Source organism: Girardinichthys multiradiatus, chromosome 14 (assembly GCF_021462225.1).
Source record: "Girardinichthys multiradiatus isolate DD_20200921_A chromosome 14, DD_fGirMul_XY1, whole genome shotgun sequence".
In the NCBI taxonomy this organism is placed as follows: domain Eukaryota; kingdom Metazoa; phylum Chordata; class Actinopteri; order Cyprinodontiformes; family Goodeidae; genus Girardinichthys; species Girardinichthys multiradiatus.
In genome coordinates this window covers 27,302,174-27,317,255 of record NC_061807.1, presented here as the reverse complement: position 1 = coordinate 27,317,255, position 15,082 = coordinate 27,302,174, and the positions used below count along the sequence as shown (strand labels likewise).

At 39.3% G+C, this 15,082-nt stretch overlaps 1 protein-coding gene and 1 non-coding gene across 2 annotated transcripts in view; one reads left to right on the top strand and one right to left on the bottom strand.

The window, feature by feature from the left end:
- Positions 1–453: 453 nt before the first annotated feature.
- The window catches only part of si:ch73-335l21.1 (insulin receptor substrate 1-B), an 84,358-nt gene continuing 69,729 nt past the window's right edge, over positions 454–15,082 (bottom strand). Inside the window, exon 4 of the mRNA XM_047385985.1 lies at positions 454–5,687. Within this exon, the coding sequence (XP_047241941.1) occupies positions 5,680–5,687 (8 nt within the window). The 3' untranslated portion in view covers positions 454–5,679. The remainder of the gene's footprint in view (positions 5,688–15,082) is intronic.
- trnar-ucu lies at positions 7,364–7,450 on the top strand. Its single transcript is given in 2 exon segments — positions 7,364–7,400; positions 7,415–7,450. It is a non-coding gene; the product is annotated as a tRNA-Arg (tRNA).

The following is a 15,082-nucleotide window of genomic DNA, read 5'->3' as shown; positions in this document are numbered from 1 at the left end:
TTTGTGACCCTTTACAAACTGATAGATGTCAATAGTTTAGTTTCAGATCTGTTTTCGTCTTAGTTTAAAATAGGTCATGGTGTTTTGCTTTTTATGAGATATTTTCACCTGCTGCATACTGTAAGACAGGTTCTTGTTAAATCAAGTCATGATTCTGTTAAATCAAGTCATGATTTAACAAGGCGAAGTTTACTTTTTCACATAGGGTTAGGCTGGTTTGAATAACTTTTCTCCCTTAAAAATGAAAACTTAATTTCAAAACTGTATTTTGTGTTCACTTTGGTTAAGTAATACTAAAACTGGTTCTATGATCCTAAGCATTCAAGAGTAAGGACAAAAACCCTGAAGAAATATGTAAGGGGGTAAATACTTCTCTGCACTACTTCATACCCCCATTGTTACTTTATGAAGAGTAGAACTGCAAAATAAATAACCACAACAACTTTTGTTGAATGACTTTTTGTTTCTCTTTTAAGTAATTTTTTCCCTCAAGCAACAAAAGTAAAACACTCTACATCAATGGTAAATTTTAACAACATTTCCATTCAGTACCATCCCTCAGGGGTTGCAGCAGGAGCAGATAAAACATTTTAGACCAAGCAACACCATTTTTCTGCACATCAGAATATCTAACAAAAATAAAAAAAATATGCTAACAATGCAATGAGTGAAATCATACAGCCACTTAAACTGACCACCCACACCTCTTCCTCTGCCGGAGCTCTGCCATAATTCATGACATGAACCGTGCTACCGTTGAGAACTTTGCCACAGGCAGCTGCCAGGAAATGCAGGCAGTTTGACAAAGTAGAAGCAGTTGAAAACAGCTTAAGCCATGAACGGCTCTCTGAAGGGCAGCATTATTAAGCCTAATTGTCTGGTTTGAAAGCCAATCTGTTTACTTTTTCTCCAAGCTAAAAAAACACATTGAAACATTTGGCTGAAATTGCAGCGTCACACTATGAGAACATCTCCAAAATACATTACAGTTTAGGCTCATCTGTTTGCCTGTAGGTTTGCTGGAAAGCCGACTTTCTGGAATAATTTGTTGCGTCTGACTTCAAGACCCAACTGTTTATTTCCACTCCTGAATTATTACGAGCAATTTCCAACCACAGATCCCAATCAGCTCATAATAAAGCTGCATTGTTAATCTGCAGAGCCTGAAAAATCACGTGACTAGACTGAGAAGGTCCATGAACTTCCCAAACTAGGCAGACAAACAAATGAGCTACAGTGCCTTGAAAAACTATTCACACCCCTTCATTTTTTTACATTTCATATTACAACTGCAAACTTCAATGTGTTTAACTTGGATTCCATGTGGTAGACCAACACAAAGTAGCATGTTATTAACAAGTGAAATGATGCATTTATATTCATATATCTTTACTCCAATACCCATAAATCAAATCCAGTGAAGCTAACTGTCTTTAGAAGTCACTGAATTGTAAATAAAGGCATTGTGTGTAATTTCATATCAGAGTGTGGTAGAAACAAACACTGCGACAGAGCATTGTGGAACATAGTGGTGGAAGCATCATGCTGTGGGGATGCTTTTCTTTAGCAGGGACAGTGAAGCTGATTTGAACTGATTTGAAGACTGAGTTAAATACAGGACAACGCTGGAAGAAAACATGTCATATGTAGCAAGACTTGGGACGGAGGTGGAGGTTTACCTTCAAGCAGGAAAACGACCATAAACATACAGCCAGAGCTACAACAGTTAAAATTAAAGCATATCCATGTATTTTATGTAATCCAATGGAGAATCTGTGGCAACACTTGAAAACGTATGCACATAGAATTTCTCCATCCAATCTGACTAAAGTTGAGTTATTTTGCAAAGAAGAATGGGCAAAAAGTTTAGTCTCGAGACGTGCAAAGCTGGCTGATCCAAAAGACTGCTCTAAGCTTTCCCTTACAGGGCTGAAAACACATTTATGCTTCTCAAAATTCATTTGCGAAAAAAAACTTTTAAACTATATTTTTTCTTTAACTTCACAGTTATGCATTATTTTGCATTGGTCTGTCACATAAATTCCCTTTGAAATACATGGAAGTTAGTAGTTATGACAAAAACAAAATATCTAAAAAACCTCAATTGGTATGAATAATTTAGAAAGGCAGTGTATATTTCTTAATGCTAAACAGCTAAACATCTGTATTCTGACTTATGTCGTAGCTCTCCATGGTGGCCATTTCCTTCTCTCCATACATTGTTTAAACAGCCACCAGTTGAAATCAAAGGCAAATTCAAGGTTAAAGCGTACACAAGTCTTCCACAATGACCTTTATCTCAGAGAGTATCATAAGTTGACTGTGAGGAGAGATATGCCAGAGTGGCCTCCCATCAAAACAGCGAGAGAATGCAAAAACAAAAATTACATCTCAATCATAAAACAAAGCAAAATGTTCCGGCCTTGAGAGCTAAAAGTCGTTTCTTGAGGTGGTGTCAGAGAGCACAGTTTTGTTGCTGCTGTGTTTTGGCACTGATGACAATGTGATAATCAAGTCCTCAGGTCCTGAGATCAAGACCATGACTGCTGATAGATGACTTTTACAACAAACAAACTGAAGCGAGTTACACTGCCAAAACTGTACAGCCAAGAAATAGACACAAAAATAGACATGTTATATTATGCTATGACACGTGTTAGTGCTATGTGCTAAAATGGGGCAGAGAGACAGAAAAAGACAGACAGATAAAGAAATAGGACAGGCACTTAAGTGCTTATGCACAGTGAAGATTAAAGAGCCAAAGACAGGAAAGGAAGGCGATAGAAACAAAGAGTCGTTAAGGAGGATTTAGAGGCTAAAGAACTTTCACTTTGATCAGTTAAAAAGACAAACCAAGAAATGAAACGTCCTAAAAGTTTGGTGCTGTACACTAACAACTGAGAACAAATTAGCTGTCTGATATATGTGAAAGCAAAATGAGAACTTGTCCATTTACAGGTGCTAAAATCAATATTTGCTGACCATACAAATCTACCATAATCATGGCTATTGATAGCAACACTGTCCTCGGCTCTGTGTACTGTTTGTTATTTAGCATCCTGAGACGAACGGGATTAAGTGTCCGAAGCTAACAGCACTAATGGGATTGTGTGGCTCTATATCAGGGGGTCTAACCCTGGCTGTGGTCAGCAGAACAGAGAATTTACGTCCTGGGCGCCTAATATGCTAATCTGAGCCAGCTAGCTTTTAAGCTAGCAAACAAGCTGCTCTACTCCCTGCTACAAGTACCATTTTCTTTCAAGCCTGTGGATTTGAACACTTTTGTTTATGGCTCACTGAACAGCAAAAATGAAAGTAAACAAATAAAAAATAGAAGTTAGGAGAAAAAGAAAAAACATTTCAATGCAACACGTCAATTAGCAGAGCTAATGGCAGCTTTGCCACTATTTCTCACAGTAGGAAAGAAGGCTAGCAGGTTGCTAGTACTGTTTACATCTTTAAAAAAATATCTTTTTCAACACTTTTTTTTCGTTTCTTTTTTTTACAAAAGGACTCTGCGTTCATGTCATATTGGAGCTGTTGTGGAAACTTTCTTACTTTGTTGAATTGTGACTTAAAAAAACATCTTCATGTTCACACACCTAACCAAAATAATAGGGTTTATTGATAAATTCCAAGTTATAAAGTTATAAAGAACTCTAAGAAGTTCAGTTTCAAGGACTTGGGCAGACAAATCACATTGGCCGCATGTGTGTGTGCCAAGCAATGCACCTCTTAATTTCCCTCACAGCAGGGTCTGGCCACTCCTCATTTCAGCTATTACAACTATCAGTAAACTCTTGTAATTTTTGTCATCTTGGTGCACTTCGCTGCTTGTCCAATGCGTGGGAAAGTATGGCAACCCAACAGTGCTAAAAATTGGTATTGTGAGATTATGTGGAAAAAGGCCCTTCTTTCTATTCATTGATGGCCACTACTGACACCCCTCATAAACTGGTATTCATTGTATATCTATGTGATGTAAAACCAATGTTGACTAGATGAAGCAGTGCTCAGAAGGAGGTGCTGACATATCTTATGGTGTTCTGGCAGGATTTTTGTCAGCTTTAAACTGAGATGTCTACATCATTTTCCTCTATACGGGTTGTAAAAGTGTCATTTGCGCATGGCTTGCCATTTTTAAGGGGCCAGTTGGTACGTCAGCCGTCGTGCCTTGATGCGTCATTCCAGAATCTTTTTCTCACCTAAAACCATTAATATCTCAATAAAAATTAAATAAAGCCCTGAGTTTCTTAATTAAAGGTGATTAGTTATCATCGTTAGTATGTACTTGAATTATATTCTTTAAGAAATAGATGTGATTTATTTCATAAAATGCTCTGACCTAAGCACATTTTACTTAGAAATGTCTAACCCTCCTGCAGTCCTGGAGGGGTGCGCTACTCAAGTTTTCCCCTCTCTCTTTTGTGGTTTTCCTACATGCTGGGCTACAGGGAGCCCTCCACATCACATTTCCAACCACTGCCCTAAATTTTGGGTCCTGCGGGGGTCAGAGCAACCCCGCGTGCAGTTGTTTCTGGCGCCTCTTGTGACATATGCCTTGCTCTGTACTAGCACTTAGCCAGGACTGCAGGAGGGTTAAGAAGATTATATGACATACAGTTAAGAAAATATACTTTCTAAAAGTCTGTTTATCCACTGCTCCTAAACAAGTATTTAGTTTGCATAATATAGGACAATTTTTACATCAGTTATGTAACATATAGGTCGGAAAAGTTATTATATTATACATATTATATTCTATAAATATTTGGAATCAACGGTTTGCTGTATTGAAGCGGTCATATATATATATATATATATATATATATATATATATATATATATGAATACATTCATTTGTGATTTGTATATTCATTTCACTAAACCAGAGCAGATGTACTGCTGTCTATGTGTGGGATTTTACATGGCGTATTTGCTGAAAACAGGGCTGTTTCTAATTATAGAGACCATAAATATTTTGTCTATTAGATCTGTTGTTAACGCTCAAGTAATCCTCAGTAATCTACACAGCCACAGAACTTTCCAACCTCTTACATTGATCCTATATGACATGAACGCATTGGTGATTAAATAAAATCCTTCTGATCTTTATTGGCACCTTCTGCTGTAATTATACTGTAATTACCTCAACTCAAGAATGAAACAACATAACCCAAAGCTTTAGCATTTAAAATGGCAACAATCTAAAAATGAGGCACTTTTTGAGCAGCTGTGTATTTCGATATATTTTCTTTTTTTTTTTTTTTCTTTTTTTACATACCAGTTAGCCACATTTGTATGCTTTTGTGATTAGAGGTTTAGAATAAAAAGAAACAAACAAACAAAAAAGATCCACACACTAGTCTCCATTCTGTACCGTCCTCCAATTGGCTTTCAGTTCAGTAAATGAGAGCAGCAAATAGCTTTATAAGAATATATATATATATATATATATATATAATCATTTGGCACACATCCCTGTTGGTTTGCTCAACCAACCGGATGAAAGCGAGGAGAAAAAAAAAAAGTTTTCCATCAGTTTATATCAAAGTGCTTCAGAGTTGCGTCCAATCCAGCAGCTCTCTCCATGCGATTGGCTGTCACAGGAGGAAAAGGTGGAGCATTGAAGCGCTTTGAGTGGTACCAGATTGTCTCTCCAAGGATGAATCACTGACATCAGCACTCTGAGGGGGAAATAAAAGAAACAAGCTGGTTAGATGTGGAATAAACAATAAAGCAGGTATACAAAGGAAAATAGATAAAATTGATCAGGTACACTACAATATGTAACACATGTTTGATATGAGTGTCTGCTTAAGGGTTCTGGCACAGAGTGACCTAGAAACAGACAAATATTTACAGTATGGTCAAACAGGCTCACAGATTCAGACAGGAAGAGAGATTAAAGGGGACAGTAGATACCAAGACATCGAGGACACCTACTGCTACAGGCACTCACACGAATGTGAACTTTTCACTGTAGCACAGCGGGGAACAGACATCCAATAATGCATTTTTCAGGACATGTGACTATGTGACTACATGGCGCAGGACATAAGAGCACACAGGTATGCACAAAATTGTCACCTGCAGCAAGAATTTAAAGTTGTCCCCATTTGTCCCCAGCAGCGTTGATGGGGTTAGAGCTCCGACTTAGAGGGTTAAAACACAATCACAAGGTGTCACGAAGCCATCTGTTAGTCTCACAAACAATAAGCCATCTGAAAATGCTCTGGTCAGATCCTTGAAGCACTGAATAATGTTTGAGGATCAGACTCTGTTAGTGCCTGCATGCTTCCAACACTGCTAATTGTTGAAAGCAATGTAAAAACGTAAAAATATATTCAAGGTTTCAAAGCACTGCATAGTGAAATAATGTGGAACAAGATTTTGGTGCATCTAAAAATGGATTTTAAATGAGAAAAAAAATGAAACATGTTTTGTGAAACATCCTATCATACATTAAGTATTTTGTGTTTATAATGTGCTAGCCTCTTCTAGCTTTCAGCATGCTGAGTTAAGGTAACCGTCATCACTGAAGTCAAAGTGGCTGCACAGATTATCATAAGAAAAACCAACATTACCAGGTCATTGCTAAGATATTTGCAAAGTATTTGCATAATGTTTTGTAGCAGTGGCATATTTGTGCAATATATATACATGGTGTCTTCAAGTAGTGACATTCACAGCATGGAAATTTTAGAGGCCATAATGAGTTTCAAGTATAAAGCATGACTGCCCTTCTCCATGTTGCGACTAAAAATTGTCAGTCAGCTGTGTAAGATGGCCAAATAAAAGGCAAAACTGCTGAACTTTTCTTCCCTACTTAAAAACAACACTTCTTGTCTTTGACATAATCCACAATTTCCAACTTTAGCCATTTCTGATGATCTTTAACACATAAAATTCTTTGTGTAAACTCGTTTCTAGCTTAAATGATGATGTACAATGAACCGAGACCATAAAATAAACAAAAACGTGTTGCTGGTTACTTAATTCAGGTAGCAGTTTTAAATTCCCCAGAAAATGAAGGAGTTACAACTTCATCTTCATTCATACATCAAAGCATGGCTCCCTAAACTTAACACAAAGTATAAAGAAAAATCCAGTTTGTTAATTTGTTCTTGGGCTATAAATAAGTGGGCTGTATTTTTTTTGTTTTGGCACATTTAATGAATGGGAAAAATCGATGGTTCAGTATTCAACCTGCTGATTACCAGTTAGAAAGAGGAAAAACTGGGAAAATTGATTGGTGCATCAAAAATGATCTGAAATAAATCTGAAATAAGAGCAAAAAAATGCAACAAGAATTATATGATTATTGTAGCAGCATTACTAGTCATCATTCCTATGCAGAGGTGGCTTCGTGGCGCAATGGATAGCGTGTTGGACTTCTAGGCTAAGCAAAGTGATTCAAAGGTTGTGGGTTTGAGTCCCACCGGAGTCACATTTTACTTGACTTACGCCACTAAGGGACAATAAAAGGTAAATCTATTCTATATATTTTTCAGTGATTTGTTTACATTTTTGTTTACATTTTTGTTTTAACTTTTTATTACAATAGATTTTTCACTTGAGGTTATCCTACCATCAGGATCCAATGTGAGGTTCCTGTGCTGTCTTTGTGTGGAGGGAGTGGTGGCCCAGTGGTTAGAGAACAAGGCATTTCTGTCCTATTAGTACTCTGGTTCAAATCCCACAGCCTGCCACTCTGGCTCCCTGAGCATGACCCTTGAACACACTATGGCAGCCCACTGCCCCCTAAGGGATGGGTTAAATGCACAGGATAATTTCTCCATTGTGAGATCAATAAAGTCTAAGTTATTATTATTAATTGTCGTGGTTAACAGAACCGCTCCCTTATCTGATGCTGCCATTGTTGGTCTTACAACATGCCTTATAACTGTTATCATACTGTCTGACACAGATATTACAAAAGAGTGACAAGCTACTAAACATCATGTTGATGTTCAAATTGAGGTGTTGTTGAGTGTAATTACTGCATGTAAAAGTGACTGTGTTAGCTCTTCTGTGAAGGCCTTCTGTTTTAAAATGATCAATTTCAGAGTCAGCGAGCGGCTGCTATTTTAGTTTGGATTGCATTAAAAGCAATATCAAGATGGGTTAGTAAAAGCTAAACTGGGCTACATTCTGCAAAACACGATGACTCACAGTGAAGGAACTCCATCTGTTTTTGGCCAATCTAAACAACATCACAAAGTTGCTATAGAGACCCATCTCAGGGAGAGTTCCCTAAAATTTCTCAGCAGTGCTCGACTCTCTAATTGCACCAGGATACTCTATATTTATACCCCTCCTTCTCTCCCAAGTTTCCTGCAGTGTGCTATATTTAGTCCCTCCACCCTAGGCGCAGACGGTGGCCGCCAGCCAATCCCCGGCAGAGTGAGGCGGAAGAGAGCGCCTCCCTTATTTCAGCAGAAACAACAACAAGCCATGAGACTGATTGATCCCAAGTGACACGAAAAAGCATTTACCCTCACAAATTTCTTCTTCTTTTCCTCTTTTGTTAGTTTAAATGTTTTTAATCAAACAGATTTTAAGATAATTTGAGTAAATACTAAATGATGACTTTGTTCAGGTAAAAAAGCTATCCAAACCCACCTGGTCCAGTGTGAAAAAGTAAATGCCCTAAACTTACAATTGCTTTATGCCATCCTTGGCCACAGCACTTTTGTCTCATCAGTGCACAGAATATTTTCCTCAATGTCTCGGTTTTTCTGTGATCTCCTGGAATTGTCAATGTGCTCTTGGAGTAATTTGTAGATTTCTAGATACTGGCTCTTATTGTGGTTCACCAGAGTCCTAAAGCCTTAGAAATAGCTTAGTAACCATTTCCAGACTTTATTTCTCATCTCTTCTTGAATTTCCTTTGATTGTGATATAATGCCCTACCGTTTGAAATCTTTTAGCCAACTTGTTGTCCGACAGCTTCTATTGAAATTATTTCTTGATTTTACAGACCAGGCAGTAATCAGACTTGAATGTTTTTTGGGAAACTAAACAAGGAGAACAATCTCTTTTCCACATAGGACCAGGCTGGTTTGGATAGCTTCTTTCCTTTAATAAATAGTTTGAAAAGTGCTTGCTGTATTTACTCAGGAAGGGAAAACCCTTTTTCACATCACATTATAATCATGTGGATGATATGTGCATAATAACAACCTTTCTCCAAGAAAGACTTCATACAAACGTATTAAAAAAATAAAAACTGCTGACTGTCTCACATGCTACAATTAAATGTTTCCTCCCCTGGCCCCACTAATCACATATCGGCTTCTTATTTTCTCCCTTGGCGCTTTGCACATCGATCTCCTTCATTTCCTTGAATCGTTTCACCATCTGCGGACAAATCAATATAATAATGACCGCGTGCTTCTCTTACCCTTACCCTTGCAGCTAGACTGTTTAAATCAAGAGGTTTTGACAAGACTATCTGTCTCTGCAGTCCATGTCTAGCCACTTTTACTGCTCTCTGGCTTCGTGTGTGTGTGTATAATCAGGGGAGTCTGGGCTGGGTGTGTGTGAGTGAGACGTCCCAGAGAACGACTGCCTTAAAAATTGAAAGCCACCCTGTTCTTTGGCCGTAAATCGAGCGTGTCGGTCTGTCATTTTCCTGCCGCTGCAGCTCCACACAAGACTGTGTGCTGCCCTGAGCAACATGAGGTGAGTCACCGAGTCCACTGGCCACTTTGATTGGGTAAAATTATATTGTATGTGAAACAGGAGCAGACCCAAACTGGAGGGACGGCACTCCATCATTGGAAACAGAAGTAAACACCAGCGATGTGGGGAATTACTGCAAGCTAGCCATTTGTGAGGGAATGAAGGCTAGTTTTATGAACCTCACATGGAAAATGATGCAATTTACCTCTGAGTTCATTTGTGCTTCTCATTCAGGCATAAAATTGTGTGGTTCCAACCTGCAATCTGAGACCTCTTTGTGCAAAATACAGATTCGCTCAAACTCCAGAATAAGACAGCCATGACCTGTGATCCCCACTGAAGGATTTCAGAATTATCATAGGATTAGGGATGAAATGAAATCTCTCCCATCAGCAAGTATTTTTCCACACCGGCAATCATTTTCTAGCCAGCGACTTTAGCCCCTGAAATCCTGCAGCGAAGTTATTACAGAGCTTTGCAAAAGTACCAATACCACCTAAACTTTCTCACATTTTGTTCCATTACAACCACAAACTTCAAATTATTTTTACTGGGATTTTATGACATAAACCAATGCAAAATAGGGCATCATTTTGAACCACAAACCATGTGTGGGACCAATTTCTGGAAGTAGGTCAAGTGAGACCAAAATTAAAACTGCACATCATCCTGAACACATCATTCCCATGGTGGCGGCAACATCATGCTGTGGGGATGCTTTTCTTCAGCAGGGACAAGAAAGCCAGTCAGAGTTGGATTGAAGAAGGATGGAGTTAAATACAGGACAATCTGGGATGAAAACCTGTTAGAGGTTGAAAAACAACTCTAAAACATACAGCTACACTGGCATGGTTTAGATCAATGTACATCCATGTGTTAGAATGGCTCTCATAAAATCCAGACGTAAATCTAACTCAGAATCCACTTTGTGTTTGTCTATCACAGTAGATCCCAACAAAATACATTGCAATTTGTGACTGAAACATGACACAATGTGGAAAAAGCCAAAGAGATATACTTCTGCAAAGCACGGTATACTTGACTTCATTAAATCATCTACCCTGTGAGTGGGCAAGAGGTGCAACATGAGCTGGAATCCAGCATTAAGACAGCTGCAGGGAGGAAACTGGCAACCCGTGTCACCTCATTTCATTTCTTCCAGAGACGCCGGGAAGTCTGTCAGTTATGAAGATGTGTTTTGTTGCACTCCAACCGCAGCGTCTGACTTCACCGTACTCACTGCTTAGTCGTGAATCTGGCACATTTGAGGGTGACAACTTGGGTAAAATGACACTCCGCCCCAAAGGTCTCTCAGAGGTAGAGGGAGTTTGAAAATTGCTTCTTCACGGAGGGCGTCAGCTGCATCAGCTGATGGTTTCACATTGCATGCAGTCACAGCCAGAGGTGGATCAGTTTTTTTAATCCTTGGCGCAAATAAAAAGCTCATCATCCTCTTCTTAGAGTCACATCTCAGCTCAAACTGTGTATTTTTCCCACATTATGTCTCATTCCCAAATACCAACAGCCAGTTGTCTGCTCAAGGTAAGACCATGTTTGTTTACAACAAAATAATTAGTATTTTTGTGAACTCGTCAAAAGACTAAAGTGTAAAACGCTCAAATTCTGGAAACCTGCTGAAGCCTCAAATTAGGAAGGGAAGCAGTACACAAGGAAAGAAAGGAAGGAATGAGACAAAGAAGGAGCGACATAAGGAAGGAAGGCCACAATTTTGAAAGGCAAGTTGGACAAAGGAAGAAATGGAGGCAGGAAACAAGAAAGCATGGAAGGAAGATGGAGATGGATGGATGGATGGATGGGTGTATGGGTGGGTGGGTGGAAGGAAGGAAGGAAGGAAGGAAGGAAGGAAGGACACAATTTGGGAAAGAATAGAAACAAGCGGTAAGGATGGATGAATGGAAGGAATGAAGGAAGGATCACAAGGCAAAATGTAGGGAAGGAAAGAAGGAAGGAAAAAAATAGATAAAAGGAATAGGGAATAAAATTTGGAAACATATTTTTGCATGTTATTTTATTTTCTTATCCTTATTCAGATGTCAATCAAATTCCATATCTCCCATACTGTTTAGGAATCCTGCGCCCATAATGATTCCAATAAAATAAATCTAAGTTAATCTTTTTGGTAATTCATGTTTCGCTTTCGTAGATTGATCATCTAGGAACCTTTAATATGTAGTTCGAGATTTTCTGTTGCCCTGTGGTATAAACATGACACAGACGCATCTTTCTCTTAGTCACTCTCCAAAACGGGAAGAAGAAGAGAACATATAATTCAAGTCAGAACTTATAAAACGGCTACAGAATAGCTACCCACCTGAACTCACCCAGATCTACAGTGAAAGACAGAATAACCTTTTTGTTCCCAAGCACAAAATATAAAACTTGTTGCTCTTTATGTTCACATTTTTATTTGAACTGTTCAAGTGTTGAATATCCAACCATACTACATCATTACTTTTAATTTAAGTCCTAATGTTTAGCAATAAAGCTCGTTGCTAAGGTCACAATATATCTACAAGGAAAACTGAGAGAAACTGGATCTTTGCAGCAACAGTCGGACCCCTTGAAAGAAGATTTCTGAGTTTAGAAAAACCAGAAGCACCCAGAGAGTATATCATGCTCTACTCTAAAGCTTTTTAGTCCAGACAAAGGTTCAACATCACAAACAGGTGTCAGGTTTATTAATTCACCCCAATGAAACAGCAAGTGTGTGGTAGAAATCCATTTGATCCTTTATGCTTGCGCTCAGTTGACCTGTATTTTTAGTAGGTAATGAAAACTGAGTGCTGAGCTAAACAGAACCGGACAACAATAGGCCTTCGATGTTTGCAGAACCAACAGAAACGGTTTGTTTGGAAAGGACACAAAAGGAGCATCAGCCGTCACCGGAGCTGCACACCTCCATAGAAAGAACAGGAGTCCAAATTTAGGAGCAGGGAATCAACACAGCGGTTTAAAAACTTGCTGGCTTTTGGCAACAACTAAAGTCTATGTGGAAGCTGGTAAATGCAGCACATGCTCTACATCCTGTCACATTATATTCTACAGTATGTTTCTATACATCGCAGCGCGCCAGCTGCAGTGAAAACCAGATTGGTGGGTGTTGAAAGACAACTGGTATGTGCTCCTAGTACGCGATCACACCCACTCTGTCCTGTCTCTAACTCTGCTGCTGTCAATCAGGCTCGCAGCACCTACTGCAGCCATGCAGCAAGCTTTTAAACCAGGAAAGTATGAATGTGCATTGACATATAATATATTCCATCAGATGGATCATTAGAAATAGCTTAAATGGAGGGAGGTGGCAATAAGGTGGTGATGTCTTTGTAGTTTCCATCTCCATCTTTTATTAGACCAAAGTATCAGGTGAAAACATAAAACACCAGAGGCTTCAGATAGTTGTCATCATGAAGCAAAGATAACAGTGGGAAAGCCTGAGAGGGGGTTACGGCACACAGAGGAGCAGGAATGTGTGGGGTCAGGAAGAGGGATAGACAGGGGTGGGAGAGGGGGAGAAAGGGCAGATTTGTAGGAAAACTACATCCAGTGTTCCAAAGATCGGCTTCACAAACGAGTATAGTTATAGCAGTGATCCTTTGGACCGCTTCTGAACAATCACTTCTTTAATCAGCTGGACATACCGGTCGGGCCGCATGAAAAACTTTACATATCTCTGGATCTCTTCCAACACAACCAGTGCATGATTGTAAAACAGAAGGTAAAGCAAATCTTAAAAAATCCACACAAGACTCTGAAAAGTCTAGATTGCAGCTGTGTTCAGCCCCCTTTACTCCATTACCCCAAAACTAAATCCACTTTCTTTAGAAGACACCTAAATATTAAACAGAGTCCGCCATTGTGTAATTTAACCTCTGTTTGTTCCAGGACTGGATTTAATCCGTTGACGGAAAGATGGAACCTGGAAGAAAACCTGTTAGAGGTTGCAACAGATTTGGAGTGGTGGAGGTCCATCTTCAAGCAGGACAACAACCTTAAACATACAGCCAGAGATACAATAAAATAGTTCAGACCAGAAGTCCAGAAGGACCAGAGTCCTGCAACTCTTAGAGGTGTATCTGCCTTAACACACTGAATCAAATAACTGGGTCAACAGCAGGACTCTGTAGAACCTGACTGCATTCTGATTAGGTGATTCAGCTGTTGGATTCAGGCGTGTTGAACCAGGGAGGCATCTACAACTAGCAGGCGACGGGTCCCAGAGGACTGAAATGTAAAGCAACAAGTTTAGATCAAAGCGCATTAATGTGTTAAAATGGCCCAGTTTAAAGTTCAGACCTAAATTTATTCAAAAATATATGGCAACACTTGAAGATTTATGTTCTCAGACACTCTCCATCCAGCCTGACTAGAGTTATTATTCAAAGAGAAATGGGCAAAAATTTCAGCCTCTTGATGTCAAAACCAACCTTAAATTTAGTGGTTTTAATGTGATAAAATGTGAAAAGGTTTGCATGTCACTGTTTACATGGGAGTAAAAGAAGACTCCACTGTCCCAAACTCCTGAGCCAGTGCCTGAACAAGCTGTATCTTAACCTTTGACCAAAATACCAAAGATAAGAGTGCAATAGTTCTACCATTGCCAATAAAGATTTCCATTTATCTCTCCAAGCTGCAAAGCGGATTTTCTTCCAGTCCGACACGGTTTCAAAAGTCAAGAGGAAGAAGATCTATATAAAGTTGGTAGCTACTGTATTGAAAGCTGTCACGGCACAGCGTGTTCCTGGATGGGACTGAAGTATTTTTTTGGAAATGTGATCTCTCTCATTCACATACCACCAACACACTCACATGTCTCTTTGTCTGCTGATTCCAATCTGTGATGATTTGTCCGTGTTGGTGTTGCTCCACCAGTTCAGCCACTAAAACACTCCAAACACACACACACACACACTAAGGTGTCATGTGGAGAGAGGTGATATATGGACTGATGGGATAAGCAGGTGGGGTCTTCACTTCTGAGCAAGGCCTCTCCCAGAAGGGGAGATCCGGGGCGATCCGGACGGTGACACGAAACACAAGAAGCTCTTGCTCCATCTTGGAGAAGGGCAGAGCTGCTGCGCCTGAAACATTTGCTTGATTTGTAAGCTTCAAAGCAGCCAGATTCAACCACAAGCAGGATTCTTTTGGCTTGCATGCACGCTCAAACCTGTAAGCAGGAAGGCAGACCTTTACAGCTAGAGAGTTGATGTTTTGTTCACTTCATTTTATTGTATAAAAGTGTGCCTTTCATGTGTTGGAAAAGAAACTTGGGGTGCACCGTCAGGTTTTTTTTTTCTAGGTAAAAAAACAGTTTGTGATCATTTACTGTGAAAACTTTGAATTATATGCTGTGTGACCTGAAACCCACAACTTCAAT